At 33.7% G+C, this 16,462-nt stretch overlaps 1 protein-coding gene across 4 annotated transcripts in view; it reads left to right on the plus strand.

Moving 5' to 3' along the window:
• The window catches only part of LYRM7 (LYR motif containing 7), a 35,576-nt gene extending 19,405 nt beyond the window's left edge, over positions 1 to 16,171 (plus strand). For all 4 annotated transcript variants that reach the window (XM_057307183.1, XM_057307185.1, XM_057307182.1 and 1 more), the window contains one exon: positions 12,085 to 16,171. In XM_057307183.1, the coding sequence (XP_057163166.1) occupies positions 12,085 to 12,155 (71 nt within the window). In that variant the 3' untranslated portion in view covers positions 12,156 to 16,171. The remainder of the gene's footprint in view (positions 1 to 12,084) is intronic.
• Positions 16,172 to 16,462: the final 291 nt, after the last annotated feature.

Genomic DNA, 16,462 nt, shown 5'->3' on the forward strand with positions numbered 1-16,462 from the left:
CCAAGAGGTTATCTGCCTTTTGTTATTGATTTGAAGAAATTCTTTGTGTGTTCTGAATATATATTCTTTGTTGGATATGTGTATTAAAAGAATCTTCTATTAATGGCTTGCTTTTTGTTTTGGTAATGTTGTCTTTTGATAAGAAGTTCTTAATGTGATCCAGTTTGTCTGTTTTTTCATTTATGGTTGGTACTTTTGAGCCCTGTTTAAGAAATTTTGGCTGTTTCAAGCAAGGTCATAAAAAGATTCTCCTGTGCTTTCTTCCCAAAGCTTTATTGTTTTATCGTTTCCATTTGGTTATTTATCAACTAGAGTTGATTTTTGTATATGGTGTGAGATAGAAGTAAAGATTTCTTTTTTAATTGAGGTACAGTTGACACAATGTTATGTTAGTTTCTGGTGCACAACATAGTGATATGACAACACTGTACATGCTATGCTAATCCCTGGTCTAGCTACCATTTGTCACCACACAGTACTATTACACTGCCATTCACAATATTCCCTATTCCATACCTTTTATCCCTGTGACTTATTTATTCCATAACTGGAAGCCTGTACCTCCCACTTCCCTTCAACCCTTTTGGCCCATTCCCCCACCACTGTCCCCTCCAGCAACCACCAGTTTGTTCTCTGTATTTATAGGTCTCTTTCTGCTTTCTTTATTCGTTGTTGTTGTTGTTGTTGTTTGGTTCCAAATAGAAGTGAAATCATAAACTCTTTGCCAAAAATTATTTTTTTAGGGGTACCTGGGTGGCTCAGTCATGAACCATCTGCCTTCGGCTCAGGTCATGTTCCTGGGATCGAGCCCCACATCGGGCTCCCTGCTCAGCACAAAGCCTGCTTCTCCTTCTCCCATTCCCCCTGCTGGTGTTCCCTCTCTCTCACTGTGTCTCTCTCTGTCCAATAAATAAATAAAAGCTTTAAAAAAATTATTATTTTACATGTGAATGTCCAGTTAATCCAGCATCGTTTATTGAGAAGACCAGTTCTCCCCACTGCAGTGCAGGATCACCTTTGTTGTAAAATCAAATAACTATATATGCAGATATCTGTTTCTGAACTTTATAATCCATGTAATTAGTTTCTCTATCCATGGATCATTTGCCATAATGTCTTAATTATTACACTCTCATAATAAATCTTGATATTTAGTAGTATAAGTCCTATAGAGCTTTAAAGTTATTTTAGTTCATGAGAATTTATCAGAAATTATTAGATTTGAGTTGTATTTATAAGAGCAGTAAACGTAGTTAATCTAAAGTGCAGATTTTAGTCATCATCTTTAATCTTAATAATGATCTTTAGAGCTTTTGTATAATATAGCCAATATTTTATACAGGTAGTCATAGCTAAATGTTATTTTTATCATTTTAAAAAAAGGTTTTTTATTTATATTAATGAAAATTTAGTTTATTTCAACTAACTAAATTTGATATCTGTATTTCAGATGCCTGGTTTTAGATGTGACAATATTAATTTAAATTTCTTTTTATCTGTTGGTTTTCTATATAATTTAATTTTCCCACAAGGTTGAAAATTTTGACTCTTTCATGGTAATAGGTATAAAATGCTATATTACCTTAATAATGGCCTCATTCTTTCTATTGAGAGATATATGGGTCTGTTTTTCTTAATTTATTTCTATGAGTCCAAGATATAACAAATTTGATTTTTTAATCTCTGTTTTACAATTACTTTAAAGCAAATCTCTCCACAAATTTTAGCAGTATGTGTATTGATATACAGAAATTAATTAAAATTTGGCTACTTGGCTAAAAAGTAGAGTTGTGATAGTGTGTTTCTAAAAAATATCAGATAATGTCCCAACATGAAAAATAATAGAAATTGAAAATAATAAAATTAAACTTCATCTGCAAGAATAATCACCAAGTTCCGAAACAGATAGATGAATTCTAAGTCCGTGTCTCTTTTTCCTTCCCTTTCAAATAATAACTACAGTGGAAATAAAATATGAACACCTACCAAGAAATCTTTATACTAAATAACTTCTCATTTTTTCCCTTTTATTTTTCTTTTAAGTAAGCACCATGCCCAATATGGGGCTGAACTCACGACCCTGAGATCAAGAGTCACATGCTCAACTGACTGAGCCAACCAGGTGCCCCTCTCATTTTTCCCTTTTTAAAAAAAATCACATCTCTATCCTTGCAGATAATTAAAGTTTCTTTATTACAGACCTAATAATTTCATCATTTGAGCAAAACTCATTTTTTAAAAGTTTGTAAAATGTCAGGGGCGCCTGGGTGGCACAGCGGTTAAAAGCGTCTGCCTTCGGCTCAGGGCGTGATCCCGGCGTTGTGGGATCGAGCCCCACATCGGGCTCTTCCGCTATAAGCCTGCTTCTTTCTCTCCCACTCCCCCTGCTTGTGTTCCCTCTCTCGCTGGCTGTCTCTATCTCTGTCAAATAAATAAATAAAATCTTTAAAAAAAAAAAAAAGTTTGTAAAATGTCAGCATTTTATTTTAATTTTTTAATGCATTATAGTTAACATACAGTGTTATGTTGGTTTCAGTATACGATATAGTGACTCAACAGTTCTATACATTGCTCAGTGCTCATCATGGTAAGTGTACTTTTTTAATCTCCTTCACCTGTTTTACCCTTCCCCTTGCCCACCTCCCTTTGGTAATCATCAATTTATTCTCTAGTGTTAAGAGTCTGTTTTTTGGTTTGTCTCTTTTTTTCTTCATTTGTTTCTTAAATTCCACATACGACTGAAATTGTATGCTATTTCTCTTTCTCTGACTAATTTCACTTAGCATATACTCTCTAGATCCATCCATATTGTAGGAAATTGCAAGATTTCATTCTTTTTATTGCTGAGTAATATGCCATCATATACATGTATACCACATCATCTTTATCCATTCATCTATTGGTGAATACTTGGGCTGCTTCCATAATTTGGATATTGAAAATAATGCTGCAGTAAACATAGGGGTGCATATATCTTTACAAATTAGTGTTTTCTTATTCTTTGTGTAAATACCCACTAGTGGAATTACTGGCTTATAGAGTGGTTGTGTTTTTTAATTTTTTGAGGACCCTCCATACTGTTTTCCTCAGTGGCTACACCAGTTTGCATTCCCACCAATAGTGCATGAAGGTTCCTTTTTCTCCACATCCTCTCCAACACCTGTAGTTTACTGTCCTTTTTATTTTAACCCTTCTGACAAGTGTGAGGTGATATCTCATTGTGGTTTAGATTTGCATTTTCCTGGTGATGAGTGATATTGAGCATTTTTTAGTGTTTCTGTTGGCCATCTGTATATCTTCTTTGGAGAAATGTCTTTTCATCTGCCCATTTTTAAATGGATTTTTTGGGTTTTTGGTGTTGAGTTGTATCAGTTCTTTATATATTTTGGATACTAACCCTTTATCAGATATGTCATTTGCAAATATCTTCTCCCATTTTAGTTTTGTTGATTCATTATTTTTAAAATCTTTTCAAATATTGGGGAAACTGGGGCAGGACAAGTGAAAAAAATATTAGGGAAACTAGGGAAATTATTTTTCTTTCCATGTATTCCCTACTTTTTTCTGTGTTTTGTCTAGTTTGTTTTTTGGTATCTCAGGTACATGAATTTGGATTAATCATAATCTTTGATTCATACCATTTTCATCATTGGTCTAGCCTAGCCTTCCCTAGATAGTGTATAGAAAAATAATAACTATGAGAAAAATACTGAAATTATCCCCTTGTTCTACATGTGTTCATTGATTATTGACATTTCTCAAAGCCCTCTTTCTCATATGAACATTGGCAACTGGTTTTATTGTTGGCCTTTATCAAACACATATTTTATAGACAGTCACCAACTTTGTGAATAAGAAAAAAACTATGAATAAGAAAATATATAATGAACAACTTGTGAACAAGAAAACTCAGGGCTTCACATGGCTATATATTAATCATACTTCATTTCTAAACAGCATTATCCATTTTATTAAAATTTCTTCTCTGGCATACATGTGAAAGACAAAGTACATGTGTGTTATATTAAAAAAAAAAAAAGTTCCAGGAAACTATTCTTTATTTCGGGTGCATTTTTAAACTTCTGTTCTTTGGGGTTTTTTTATATTTGTCTTTGCCTGAAACTATCTTATGGTTTCTATTCTGAGGCAAGTTCAGGTGATCCAACAAACATTTATTGAATACATACTGTGCTAGGCCCTGAGAATAGAAAATGAGCGAGACAGTTTCTGTCCTAATGGAACTTAGAATGCTGCGTGGAAAATAAACAGCTAAGTATTAGAATCCTTTGGGTGCCATGATAAGGGGGGCAGAGGTGTCGTTGAGGCACATAGGCAGAGCTCCAAATCCAACACTTGGTGGGTTGGGACAGGTTCTTAGAAAAAAAAAAAAGTTTTTCTTCAAGTTCTTTAATTTGAGCTTATATGTATTTGTGTGCTTAATATGTTTAGAGACATTTCTAGAACTGTGGAACTAAATATTCTAAATATTTTAATGTCTTAAATTTATTTATATCCTAAACAACTCTCTGATTACCAAACTATTATAAACCATGCCATGTATGGATTTTTTTAATTGAAATATAATTAACATAGGACATTGTATTAGTTCTAGGTATATAACATAATGATTTTATATATCTACATATGGTGAAATTATTACAAGTTTTTAGTTAACTTTGATGACCACACATAGTTACACATTTTTTTCTTATGAGAATTTTAAGATTTACTCTTTTTTTTAAGGTTTTTAAAAATTATTAGTATTATTTTTTAAGTAAACTCTACACCTGATGTGGGGCTTATGACCCCAAGATGAAGAGTTGCATGCTCTACCAACTGAGCCAGGGAGGCACCCCTAAGATTTACTCTCTTAACATCTTTCAAATATACAATACAGTATTGTTAACTATAGTCACCATGTTGTGCATTACATCCCCAGAGTTTGTTTATCTTAAAGCTGGAAGTTTGTGCTTTTTGACCACTTTAACTCATTTCATCCAATCCCCATGCTTTCCACCTCTGAGTCACTAATCTCTCTATATTTTATTACTGTTTTTGTGTTAGATTCTCCATGTAAGGGAGATCATACAGTGTTTGTCCTTGTCTGACTTATTTCACTTAGCATAATGCCCTCAAAGCCCATCATGTTTTCACAAATGGCAAGATTTCCTTCCTTGTTGTGGCTGAATTATACTCCACCGTGTGTGTGTGTGTGTGTGTGTGTGTGTGTGTGTGTGTGTGTGTATACACACCACATTTTCTTTATCCATTCATCTGTCCATGGACATTTAGATCGTTTCAGTGTGTTGGCTATTATAAATAATGCTGCAGTGAACATATGGTACAGATATATTTTCAAGATAGTGATTTCATTTTCTTTGGATGAATACCCAGAAGCGGAATTGCTGGATCATATGGTAGTTTTATTTTAATTTTTTGAGGAGACTACCTACTGTTATCCATAGTGGCTGCAACCAATATACATTTTCAGCAGTAGTGCACAAGGGTTCACTTTTCTCCACATCCTTGCCCTACTTCTTATTTGTCTTTTTGATAATAGCCATTCTGACAGCCATGAGGTGCTATCTTATTATGGTTTTGCTTTTCATTTCCCTAATGATTAGTGATGTTGAGCACCTTTTCATATATTTATTGGCCATTTATAGGTCTTTGGGAAAATGTCTATTCAGCTCCTCAGCACATTTTTAATCAGATTTTTATTGTATGTTTGGTTTTTTGCTATTATATGCATTCTTTATATATTTGAGATATTAGCTTCTTATCAGATGTATGATTTGCAAACATTTTCTTACATCCCATTGGTTGCCTTTTCATTTTGTTGACGATTTCCTTTGCTGTGCAAGAAGCTTTTTAGTTTGATTTAGTCCCACTTATTTATGTTTTCTCTTATTGCCTTTGTTTTCATTGTCTAATCCCGAAAAATCATTGCCAAGGTCAATGTCAACGAGTTTATTCCCATGTTTCCTTCTAGGAGTTTTATGGTTTTGGGTCTTATGTTCAAACCTCTAACCCATTTGAGTTCATTTTTGTGTATGGTATAAAATAGGGGTCCACTTTCATTTTCTGCATGTGGATGTCCAGTTTTCCCAGAATTATTTATTGAAGAGACTGTCTTTTCCCACTCTATCCTTTTCCATTTCCTTTGTTGTTAATTAGTTGACAGTATATGCATGGGTTTATTGCTGGGCCCTCTGTTCTATTCCATTGATTGATGTGTCTATTCTTATGTTTTTATGCAAATACCATATTGTTTTGATTAATATAGCTTTGTGTAAAGTTTGAAATCAAGAAGTGTGATGTTTCTAACTTTGTTCTTCTTTCTCAAGGTTGCTCTGGCTTTTCAAGGTCTTTTGGGGTTACATATAAATTTTAGGATTATTTGTTATATTTCTGTGAAAAATGCTATTGGAATTTTGATAGAGAATGCACTGATTCTATAGATTCCATAGGGTATTAGGAACAGTTTAACAGTGTTAAGTCTTCCAAATCGTTAGCATAGAATAATTTTCCTTTTATTTGTGTTGTCTTCTATTTCTTTCATCACTATCTTATAGTTTGGAGCATACAGGTCTTTCACCTCCTTGGTTAAATATATTCCTAAGTATTTTATTATTTTTGACACAATCATAAATGGGATCTTTTTAGGTTTCTCTGATAGTTTGTTATTCGTATATAGGCATACAACTTATTTTTTGTATATTGTTTTTTTATCCTGCAACTTTACAGAATTTGTTTATTCTAGCAGTTTTGGTAGTCTTTAAGGTTTTCTATATATAACGTCATATTATCTGCAAATAGAGACCATACTTCTATTCTTATTTGGATACCTTTTATTTCTTCTTGCCTGGTTGTTCTGGGTAGGGCTTTCAGTACTATGTTGAACAGAAGTGATGAGAATGGGCATCCTTGTCTTGTTCATGATCTTAGAGGATGAACTTTCTGTTTTTTTATCATTGAGTAGGATGTTAATTGTGGGCCTGTCATATATGACTTTCATTATGTTGAGGTATGTTTCTGGTATACCCATTCTGCTGAGAGTTTTTATCATGAGTGTATAGTGAATTCTGTTAAGTGCTTTTTCTGTGTCTTTTGAGTTGATTCCATGATTTTTTTTTTTTACTCCTTCGTTTTGTTAATGTGGTGTATCACATTGATTTGTAGATGCTGATTTGCTTCCCTGGTATAAATCCCACTTGATCTTGGTGTATGATCCTTTTCACATATTGTTGAATTTGGTTTGCTAATATTTTGTTGAGGATTTTTACATCTATGTTCATCAGGGATATTGGCCTCTAGTTTTCTTTCCTTTATAGTGTCCTTGTCTGGTTTTGGTATCAGAGTAATGCTGGCCTCATGAAATGAGTTTGGAAATATTCCTTCCTCTTTTGTTCTATTTATTTATTTATCTTTAATCTTGACCTAAATTTTGATTTGGGCCATAAGTGAATTAAAGGCTTTTTATTTTAAGTAGTTGCTTTTTAAGTGATACGTTTCATATGACCATAATAGATAAGGTTTTTCAGGGGCCTAAAGTGCAGGAAATAAATCATGATCTCAGTATGATTATTTTTCAAGATCCGACAGCTTCAATAAACTTATGCTGTTATGGTGCATTGACATCTAATATAGAGAGCAAAGTCAGGGATTTTATAAACAATAAAGCAGCATTATAGTGAGAAATAGTATACAGCATATAAATATACCTATGATATATTTGCCCTAATGAAAGTGCTAGCAGTTAATTTAGAAAAATTCAGTTGTTGGGCACTTTTTGATTCCAAAGATTACCCAATAAGGGTAAAGGGTGAAGGGATGGAGTAGTGAATATTTGACAGGTTTTCTGGTTATTTACCACTCTTTGAATTGATAATTTTGTTTCGGGGATTTCCATCCCTTTGAGTTCTAAATTCCCATCATAGAAACTAGAAAATTCAGTTCCCCCTTTTCTTTAAAGCTCAGGCATAGAATGTGACATAGGTGAAGTATATTCACTCATATTCAGAAACAAACTTGAGAAAAGACAGTTGGCATTGAATCTCTTTTGCAGGCAAGAGTAGCATCAGTGGTTGCAGAGTCAAGTTACGGATTCACAAGTATCATTGGTGTGGTGACAGGAGCAGATGTAGTAAAACTGAGTTTCCAGCAGCATCTGAAATGTAGCTTCTGGTGTTCCATGGTGGTAGAAGTGGTGGCAATTTCTTCTAGTACCCAATAGGCAGCAGTAGTTTTCATCATCAGGCCAGTTTTGTGGTACGGTTTTGTACATTGTTGCTGGAAGCTTAGTCTTAAGGCTGCCTGATTCTTAAGCCCTCAGAATAATTGCATGAGTTAGACTAATAACCTTTTTAATGAATGACTTTTCCACTTAGTCAGCCAGAGTCAGCTTCTGTTACTTTTAACTAAGAACAAGAAAAGTTATTACCAGAAGTGAGATACTGAAAATTACACAGCCTAAAATGTGAAATTAGTTGAATGGAAGGCAAGGACAGAGGGGGATAAGACTGTTGTGGACCTGACCTTTACAGTCTCTAGGCTGGTGGTCCTTGTTATGTAGTGATGAAATATAAGGTCAGTGCCTCAATGTTTCTTGAGACACAGACCAAGTACCAGCTGAGGCTACAGCAATAAGAGAAATAACCAGAATGTCAAGGTGTTCTGGTTATTTCTTCATGCTTTCAGCAAAACACTGAAAAAGAGGATGAATGCAGATTTAGCTAGTTGGTGCAAAGCAAATATGGAAGAAGTACTGTTTTGCTAAGGGCACTTTTCTGTCTGCATTCTGATTGAGAGTCCTATACTTGATATTTGGAGTCTTGCAGTGTTGCAAATGAGAATTGCTCTTATCCACTAACCCTATAGCCAATATGAGCAGGAGGCTTTTGAGTTCTGACCTGAAATAAAATTAGTGCCTCAAGCCTTTCACATTTTCCAGACAAGGATCAGATATACAATGCATTTACTCACTAGGGCCTATAGTTTTTCATTACTTTAAGAAGTATCCATTAATCTTAGGGTTGGGGAATGGGCAGAACATAGAGACCATTACCAAAGGATGAAAATTTTTATGCTTAAAATTATCAGAATGTTTTCCTGAGGCTACTTATACAAAGAAATGACTAGAAAAAAATAATTTTGAATGAAGTATATTGCCAAGAAACCCCAAGCCTCACTAGCTCACTTCAACTCTTAAGGCCATCCCTGGGCCTCTAAACTCATATCAGTAGAAAGTGGATTGTGAAACTCCAGAGCCTCAAAGAATGGCATCTTCCCCAGTATCCCCACCTCTGGACAAGGATTCCCCTAACATACAGAACCAGGAGCCTTGAAGAACAGTGGACAAGAGAGGGTCTTTGAGTCTCCCAGAAAACAGGATATGTGCTACCAGATTGGCTGACTAAGGAATTTATTGGGTTGCCCAAAGCAAGGGGTCCTTGCTCTTCCTGTCTAGCAGGATTTAGGATTTACTGTCTAACAGTGGCTGCCATGTGTTTCCTATTCCAGGTTGTCATTGCTGTATCTATTTATTCTTTACTGTAGTCGAATGGTAACTACCATGTGGGCCCTGGCTAGACCTAATGGAAAGGCTAGCACATCAGCCAGAGGTACTCAGCTTGAATCTAGATGGGACCTTGGGGGTCAAGGAATAAATGGCTGTATTCTGTATACGAAACAAAGGGTATATATTCATGTTGTGTAGCCCAGAGGGTGTACTGCTTGTTACCTCTTCAATATCCATTCCTTCTTACCGGCTGAAAAATTTTGTTTGGGGCACAGTGTGCCAAGCCAAAAAAAAAGTTATTTCACCTTTCTGACCACCTGAGCTGTAGTGTACTGGATGTTGTTGTAAGAAGGGTATAGTTTTCCTGTTGAAAAGGCATAAGCCAACCTAGCAGTCTCCTTTTGCCCTATTCCCTTCTCCCTGCGTGGAGTACAGATGGTGATGTCACAGCAGCAGTAAAGACAAAAATCACACATGAAGGAAAGCAGAGCAGGGGTTTAAAAAGAGCCTGGCTTCTTAGTGTAGTAAAGACCTGCAGTAGCCCAGGACGCCTTAATCTGTATTTCTTGATATGTGAGAAAATTAAATTTCTTATTTTTTTTTGAACTGTTGTTTGTTGGACTTTTGGTTAATCTGTCTTTTCCACCAGATTGTAAACTCCTTAAGGTTGAATAGACTTTTTTTTTTATTTGAGCTGTAATTGACATATAACATTATATTAGTTTCATTTGTACAACAATTCCATATCTGTATATGTTGCAAAATGATTACCACAATAAGTCTAGTTAATGTCTGTCTGCGTACATAGTTACAAATTGCTTTTCTTGAGATGAGGACTTTTAAGATCTACTCTTCTAGCAGCTTTCAAATATGGAGTACAGTATTAACTGCAGTCACTATGCTGTACGGAAGAGACTCTTCTATAGTCGCTTCTGCATTTTCATTTTGTGATGTAATGTTCAGCATGGCACATATATGCTTGATAAGTGAAACGATTTACTGCCGTTGCTACTGTGTTAAAACCTGAACTATAATTTGCTCTCTGGTGGTATCTCCAAAGATTGGCAGAAGCAGATGAAATATAAACAGTGGTTAAACAATAATTACTTAGCTGATTTTCATTTTGGTAAACCACATTTATCATCTGGCTCATGAGAACATTATTTTTAGTTAGATCAGTTATTTTTCCTTTTGAATTGAATCTGTTTTAATGATACCTTTTTAAAAATTTTTTAAATTATTCAGATTTATAGAAAAAGATGTAAGAGATGTTGAAGGGTCTGGAAATTTCCTCTACCCAGATACCACAAATGCTAACATTTACCACATTTGCTTTATTATCTGTCCCTCATTTTTTTTCTGAATGTTCTGAGGGTAAATTGTAAACATAATGCCTCTTTACCCCCAAATGGTCATTTTTAAAATCATGACAGCCCACTAGGATTAGATTTGGAGAAAGAGTGTATTTCTAAAAAGTACTTTCATATATGTTTGCTAAATTTGCAAAGATATTCTCTTATAAAACCAGTGTAATTATCAGAATAATTAAATAACAACAAAATAATAAATAATAAAAACCAGAATATTAAAATTGATACAACTCTACTATTCAGATGTTTTCATTTGTCCTAACTTGTCTTCTGTAGCAGAAGAAAAAAATTCCTTCTGGTCTAGGATCCAGTTGAAGATCACACATATCACATTTAGTCACCATGTTTTTTAGTCTTCCTTAATCTGGAGCAATTCTTCAATCTGTCCTTGTCTTTCCTGACCATAGTATTTTTGAAGAGTATATCCAGGTTATTTCTAAGAATGTGATACGAGCATTTTTTGATCATGATACCTGAATTCATCTCTTCTGGAGAAAAAAAGGAAAAATTCATTGATCTTTACAAAATTTTCTGTCTTAATTAAGAGCTGTATCTTATCTCACTTGACCTCCAGTAGGATGTCTTACCAAAGACTCATATTTTTTGTTGTTGTTGTTTGACTGCGTTTCTCAGTGGGGCACTGTTGGCATTTTGAACAGCATAGTTCTTTACTGCACCAGATTGCCTCATACATCCCTGGCTCCTGCTCACTAAATGCCAGCAGCATTCTTCACTTGGTGCGATAACCCAAAACACCCCCATTTGAGAACCACTATTCTGTAAAACTTATTTAGAGTCTTTAAGTTAGGAAAACGGTCTTGCTTTTTATATAGTAGGCAGTTTAACAAATTTTCAAGGTGTTTGTTTTAATTATCAGTAATCTGTCATCAGATAGGTGATAATGTACATTAGCCAAATTCTGTTCAGGTAATTAGTTATATTTAATGAATAAATGATAAAGGGTTAAATTGATCATAGATGTCTTAATATAATCTGAAATGAGAACCCTGTTAACAGTTGCCATTTAAAATCAAGGACTTCACCTTTGAAGTTGACTGAAATAAAATATTTCTGGAAGATTTACCTTAAAATTCAGTATTTTACTGTTAGAAATTTTAGGGGGTAATGAGTGTTTCTATGTTCATTTTATTTTAATTTTAATGATATCAATTATTCTTTTTGTTTTTCTTTCAGAATTGGTCCCTAGGAAAGAGCTCCTTATAGAAAATGTGCCGTATTGTGATGCACCAACTCAGAAGCAATGAGTTTTCTAGGATAAAATCAAGTCTTTTATTTTTTAATTCTAAATATACAACTCTGGCAAAAGTTTTGAAAATGCAAGTAGTTCATAGCCAGCCTATTGAAAATGAATGAATTAAAGTATCACTTCATAAGTAAATTTCACATTAAAAGGACATTGCTGAAAACTGTAGAACATAGTTAAATATTTATAGACAGCATTAAATAAGACATGTCATTTGCTTTGAAACTCAAACTTTACAAACTAAAATAAATGCTCAGGAGGTATATGTCATACTCAATTGTCTTTGACCTTGATGAGTATTTTGGTCTTAACATAACTAAGAATGCAGTGATATGACAAATTGGTGGATTTTCCTCCCATGTGAAATGAAGCTATGAGATTAAAATTATTAGATTAATTTTGTGTGTAGTTCCATAAACATTAAATTGGTCAAAAAAATCACAATGTGTGCCAACTCTCTACAGAAGGTGGCCTTTGTTTCCTAAAACACTGAAATTATTTCGGTAGCTAACAAATAATGATTCAGTTTCCTTTCAGAGATAGATTATCTCTCTGTTTCCGTAAAGACATTTTTCTAATAAGTCGTCTGAAGACAGATGAATAAAATATCAAAATCACCTAGGATCACTGTGGAATAAAGAAATCCTAATTTTTTTTAGGAAATAGTGACCCTTAATCAAACTATGTAATACAGCCTTAGTAGAAATAGTGTACTTAGGCCACAGCTAGACTTTATTGTGAAAATGTAATATGTGGCTACATTCTTTCCATTTTAATCAATAAAACTTAAATGGTTTTTCTTCTTCCACACGTCCCATCCATCCTTGACATGATTAGTAGTATCACAAAACAGTGTGTTATTCTACCATCTAATGGTGGGAACTAAAGAATTGTATGTAATATTTTTTTGTTTCTCTTTTATCTGTGTGTCTTTACCATTCTCTTTTCTTAGTGAACAGTGTGTTCTCTCCCGTTCATTGACCAATTCTCCCATTCAATGGTGATACACAGTTTTTAATTTTTATGGGATTCTTAATGCAAGCTTTGTTTGTTGGCAAAACATGGGTGTATCTATACTGGATTTGAAATGTCGTATTTTTAAATAATTTAATTTAAAAATAATAAGATAATTTAATTTTAGGAGATCAGAGATTTTTCTAAATTCCTCAGACATATTACACTTAACATTAAGCCATTAACTATCCTTAATGCCTTCTAATACTTGTGAGGAGAGTGTTTAGTAGTCTGTGAAATGGTTTATACATGTCAAAAGATTTGCTACGTTAATTTTTCATCTCCCATGTGTAGTTTTTATTTATGTGGAAATTATACCTAATTGTTATTTCATATTTGAAATTTGCTCTTATAAAAGAGTGCTGAAAGTTGTCACAATGCAATCACTGGTAAATTCCCTGACTTACTATTGTTTCATTAAGTATCTATATTATATATTTGGAGGAAAGTTGGCTGACCTAGGTTAACTTAATATATTTTAATTATTTCAGTATTACTGAACATTTTTAGCAGTTCCTAGCTTTTTTTTCTTTTTTTTCCTCTTTTTTTCTTAAGATTTATTTATTTATTTATTTATTTGACACAGAGAGAGAGAGCATGAGCAGGGGGTGGAGCAAGGGGAGAGGGAGAAGTAGTCTCCCCACTGAGCAGAGCCCAATGTAGGACTTGATCCCGGGTCCCTGGGATCATGACCTGAGCTGAAGGCAGGTGCTTAACGAGTGAGCCACCCAGGCTCCACCCTAGCTTTTTTTCTTTATTATTTTTTTTAAAGATTTTATCCATTTATTTGACAGAGACAGCCAGCGAGAGAGGGAACACAAGCAGGGGGAGTGGGAGAGGAAGACGCAGGCTCCTAGCAGAGGAGCCTGATGTGGGGCTCTATCCCAGAACACTGGGATCACGCCGTGAGCCGAAGGCAGTCGCTTAACGACTGCGCCACCCAGGCGCCCTTAGCTTTTTTTCTTTAATCTTAATTCCTGTGTTCCATTCTTCATTCACATTAATTTAACTATCTCAACAGATTTCTTCTTTTTTTTTTATAAACGTAACCATTAGGAGCAATAGAGATTAATAATTCACATGCATATTTTATTAAAGCCAGTGGGTTTGAGATTTTCTTCAAGATACATGTATTTTATATATATATATCTAAGAAAAAAGATCCTGTTTATATTAGCAGACAAAACTATGAAATAGTAATAGATTTTTTAAAAAAACATGTAACTTAAAAATGAAAGATGTATTATGTTCCTAGATGGGACAATTGAAAATTATTGACATGAAGAATTTAAATGTTATTTATCAAAATCCCAAAAGACTGAAGATACATCTACGTAAAAATATATAACTTCTGTACTCTGTGAAAGCTACTATAAAAAAAGTTCAGAGAAAATATTTGCCGCTAACATAAATGATTAAAAGATATAAGTACTCCTATGACTCAGTCAGTAAAAGATAACTCAGTGAAAAGTGGACAAATGATATAAATAAAAAGTTCACAAAAGAAGAAATATTAAGCCTCTCTAGTGATCAGTTAAAGAAACTGATCATATCCATTATTTGTAAAGGTAGCATGGGCGTGAGGAAATGGGCAAGCTGAAATATTTCTGGAAGGGATGTAAGTGATAGGGCCTTTTTGAAAGGAAAATTGACATCAAAATTTAAATAAACATATTGGGGCCCCTGTGTGGCTCAGTTGGTTAAGTGTCTGCATTCGGCTCAGGTCCTGATTGAGCCCCACATCGGGCTCCCTGCTCAGGAGGGATCCTGCTTCTCCCTCTCATTCTGCCTGCCATTCCCCTTGTTTGTGCTCACTCTCTCTGTCAAATAAATAAATAAAAATCTTAAAAAATAATAATAAAATAAATCTATTTCTCTGTCTTTATCTTTGTAACACACAAGAATACTAATAAATGAACACTCAGATTTATGTATAAGAATTTCTGTAGCATTGTTTAAAAAAAATTGAAAGTCTAAATTTCCAAATTTAGGGGAACAATTACAGGAAATGTAGCTTTGGAATATTATGCAGGTGTTGAAAAGATTGATGTAAAATATATATACCATCAAGTGAAAGAAGCAAGTCACAATATATCTTCTTTATGAATCCATTTATGTACAAAAGTATTATTGCACACATTTGTGCATATATATATATATACACACACACACAAATGAATAGAAATCTTCATATTTAAAAAAATACACGTGCTTAATGTTAGTACAGTTGAACCTTTGAACAACAAGGGCTTGAAGTGCATGGGTCTACTTATATGGACCTTTTTGTTTTGGCAGAGTACAGTACCGTAAATGTACTTTCTTTATGATTTTCCTAATATTTTCTTTTCTCTAACTTCTTTATAAGAATATAGTATATAATACACATAACATACAAAATACGTGTTAATCATTTATGTTATCAGTAAGGCCAACATGTAGGTTTTAGAAGTTAGATTTTGGAGCAATTAAAAGTTATATGTCAATTTTCAACCATGTGGGAGTTCAGTGCCCCTAACCCCCATGTTGTTCAAGGGTCAATTGTAGTTAAGTAGGAAAATGAGTTTTGGTGAAAGGAATGGTAAATTGGAGATTTTTATTAAGGTAATTCCTGCATGTTTAAATATTTTTTACAATGAGTAGAAAAATGCATAATTTTTAAAGGACAATACTTAAGCAATTAGTGATTTATTTAAAACTTAGTTATGAAATAGTAAAAATATTAGCTTCTAGTGTATCAGACACTCAAGAACCTCATTCCCACATTTGACAGAGGTTACATTTTGCCATATTTGTTTAAAGATGTCCTTCCTTATAAGTCACAAAATCTTATAAAGCTAAAGTCCCACTTCCTTTTCATTCTCCTTTCTCTTTTCAGGTATAATTACTGTTTTACAAGTGGTGGATATCATTCCATACTTGTTTTTATACTTTTTATGTGTATTCAAAACAATATATAGTGTTGTTTTGAGGTTTTAAAATGAAAATAAATGGTGTTATGCTCCATGTGTTCTGTAACTTATTTTCATCATACTTAGGTCTTAAAGATCTATGTTTTTAAAATTTTTTATATGAGATTGATCTATTTTGTTAGATAAATAACTGGGTCTTTTATGTCTTATTCCATTGTAAGAATGAAATAGTTTATCCATGTCTCTTGATGAACAATAGTATTGTCTTGTTTTTTGATATTGCAAACAAATTTACCAAAAACTCCAACACATGGATTCTTGTGCCGAAAGTTTATCTGAATTTATATGAGGAAGCAGAACTGTTGAGTCATGGGGTATGTACATA

Source organism: Ursus arctos, unplaced genomic scaffold (genome assembly GCF_023065955.2).
Source record: "Ursus arctos isolate Adak ecotype North America unplaced genomic scaffold, UrsArc2.0 scaffold_5, whole genome shotgun sequence".
Taxonomy (NCBI): Eukaryota; Metazoa; Chordata; class Mammalia; order Carnivora; family Ursidae; genus Ursus; species Ursus arctos.